General features: G+C 46.7%; 1 protein-coding gene across 2 annotated transcripts in view; it reads right to left on the bottom strand.

Annotated features, from left to right (window-relative positions):
* Positions 1 to 1,661: 1,661 nt before the first annotated feature.
* PPP1R18 (protein phosphatase 1, regulatory subunit 18) overlaps positions 1,662 to 2,992 on the bottom strand; it is an 11,540-nt gene continuing 10,209 nt past the window's right edge. For both annotated transcript variants that reach the window (XM_011945002.1, XM_011945003.1), the window contains exon 4: positions 1,662 to 2,546. In XM_011945002.1, coding sequence (XP_011800392.1) covers positions 2,527 to 2,546 — 20 coding nt within the window. In that variant the 3' untranslated portion in view covers positions 1,662 to 2,526. The remainder of the gene's footprint in view (positions 2,547 to 2,992) is intronic.

Raw genomic sequence — 2,992 nt, 5'->3', positions numbered from 1 at the left:
TTTTTTTTTTTTTTTTTTGGAGAGGGAGTCTCAGAGTCTCACTCTGTCGCCCATGCTGGAGTACAGTGGCGTGATCTTGGCCCACTGCAACCTCCACCTCTCAGGTTCAAGCGATTCTTCTGCCTCAGCTTCCTGAGTACCTGGGACTACAGGCGCATGCCACCACATCCAGCTAATTTTTTGTATTTTAGTAGAGACGGGGTTTCACCATGTTGCCCGGGCTGGTCTCGAACTCCTCAGCTCAGGCAATCCACCCGCCTTGGCCTCCCAAAGTGTTAGGACTTCTAACTGACTTCTTGAATGCATTGTTTTCTGTTTCTGAGATGGACTGTGGGCACTCCTGGCATCTCAGAGCTTCCTAACTCTGTTTTCCTGGGTCACAACTGGAAACTTATTAAGACCTTTACCTAACAGGCTACTAATATAATCATTCTGTTTCCTTCCCTACCCAGACTTTCTCCGAACTGGCTGTCTTTTGACACTTGGCTCGTTCTCTTGCTAGTAAATTGAAAACCTTTGGCATATGCTTAAGAGCAATTTGTCTGATACATTTTGTTTTATAGTAAAGGCGTGGGGCCTCCTCTGACCAGTCTGAGAGTAGCAACTTGTAGTGGTAGGAGGACTCTAACTATTCAATGATATCTTTCTTAGCCTGGAGAGCTAACAACTAACAAACAAAAATACCTGATGAATAAAATATTGATATTCTACATTTGTATAAGATATTTTTTGAAATGGGAAAATCCCGATTATCAACTATATGGGCACCAAAGCCATGCATTATCAAGGTTTTTTAAACCTTTTTTTTTTTGAGATGGAGTCTCGCTCTGTCGCCCAGGCTGGAGTGCAGTGGCACGATCTCGGCTCACTGCAAGCTCCACCTCCCGGGTTCACACCATTCTCTCGCCTCAGCCTCCTGAGTAACTGGGACTACAGGTGCCTGCCACCACGCCCGGCTAACTTTTTGTATTATTTTGTATTTTTAGTAGAGATGGGGTTTCACCGTGTTAGCCAGGATGGTCTCGATCTCCTGACCTCATGATCCACCAGCCTCGGCCTCCCAAAGTGCTGGGATTACAGGCATAAGCCACTGAGCCCAGTGATATAAAATCCATTGTCTAACAGAGAACCTTTTCCAGGAAACTGACTCTTGTACATACTTACTTCATTTTGCAGCAATTTCAGATTTACTATTCATAGCCCCAACCCTTGAAGTATATATCCCTGGGTTAGCCACATGGCTTGTATGTCATATACTACCTAGCTGCCTGCATAGCACAGGCTTCTAAATCCTAGAACCCTTCAACTCGAAGTGTCCTCTGCAATATTTTAACCCTTTTCTTCTATTCATTCGTTGTCATTCATTCTAGAAATAATTTCGTGTCTACTAGTTGACAGGTACGGGATGTTGCAGTGAACCCAGCTGATGTAGTCAGCCTTCATGGCACTTCCAGTCTAGAGGACACTTCAACTGCCCTTCTCATGTCACCTGCTTGTCCTGCGTGAAACCCATGCGCAGCTTCCCAGATCCCTTTTGACATGTCAGTGCCGAGTTCCTGGTTCATCCCCCATCATTTTCCTCTCCCCCAGCCACCAGAGCCTCACATACCCGTTATTGTTTTTTTGTTTTTTTCCTAAAGAAGGAGAAGCAGATGAGTTGGAGAGAACTCCATTTTATTATGGAAAGTTAAAAAAACAAAACAAGACAGGCAATTGATAAAGGTGGCACAATGGGGGAGGAGAGGTGAGGGGTCTCCTCAGCCACCCGACACCATCTCAATTCAGTTCAATTGTGAACCCCTAGGAGAAACAGAATTAAATAACTATCAACGGGTACAGAGTTAAGATTTCCAGCCTTCCCTCTTGGGGAAAACTAAGGCAAAGTAATACTGAGAAAAAGTGGAGGAAGCCACACCTTCAGGTCACTCCAATGAGAAGACTGGAGGGGACAGAGGAAAGAATTCCACGCAGACACAGCAAGTAAGCGTGGCTTGTAAACCTGGGACTTTGGCAGGTGGGGCTGGGAGCTGGTGGAATTTGTAAACCAGGCTGTGGTCAAGGAGGAGGCAGGAGCTGTAAACAAAGGGGCAGTGACCTAGGAAATGAAGATGTGCCTATAAATGGAGTAGGGTCTGGGCCTCCCAGAAAGATGAGTGCTTAAATCCCAAGAGTCCCCACAGGATGGTGGGGAGGAAGGCTGTGGGGAGACTATACCCTGCCATGGGGTGCTCCATCTCCACCCTCCAGGGAGTTCTGTGCTCCTTCTCAGCACTTGGCGCTCACTCTTGGATCACCCAGGATGTACCAGCACGTTTAAACCCACCCACACCAGGGACTTTGGATTAGGGTAGAAATTGGGCAATTGGCTCTGCCCCCAGAAACAGGGTGGGGAAAGCAAGTTACAAGATGTTGGTTGTTGCCCTTCCCTGCCAGGCTCATTATCAGGGTCTGCCTGCCCTGAATCTTCCGGGATCCAGGATCTTCAATTATAAGAAGGAAGGAGGTATATCCCTATGCTGAAGATGGTCACCGCCGGCAGGACTCATCTGTGGGAGAAGGGGCAATAATGATAGAGAATGAGTGAGAGCCTCTGCCTTCTGCCCACCCTTCCCCCACACACAAATTGAAGGGCAGTTGGCATGCAGGAAGTCCTATAATATCTTCCATATCTAAAGCACGTTACCATCAGTAACCACATCCATCACTCATTTAGCTCAGATTCTGTGCCAAGCATCCTCATAATTGTTTAATGTCACCATAACTCCAGGAGAGATTAAGTAATTTGATATCCAGCTGTGGCTCTTGGTGCTTCACAAAAACTACTTAATCTTGGCCTGGAGCCCCTGTAATCTGAGCAATTTAGGAGGCTGAGGGGAGGATCACTTGAGGTCAGGACTTCAAGACCAGCCTGGCCAACATGGGGAAACCCTGTCTCTACTAAAAATATAAAAACTAGCCAGGTGTGATGGTACACATCTGTAGATTCAGCTAC

This window comes from Colobus angolensis, unplaced genomic scaffold (assembly GCF_000951035.1).
Source record: "Colobus angolensis palliatus isolate OR3802 unplaced genomic scaffold, Cang.pa_1.0 Scaffold238, whole genome shotgun sequence".
Classification (NCBI taxonomy): Eukaryota; Metazoa; Chordata; class Mammalia; order Primates; family Cercopithecidae; genus Colobus; species Colobus angolensis.
Note: the sequence above shows the minus strand (reverse complement) of the source record. Positions and strands in the feature narration are given on the sequence as shown.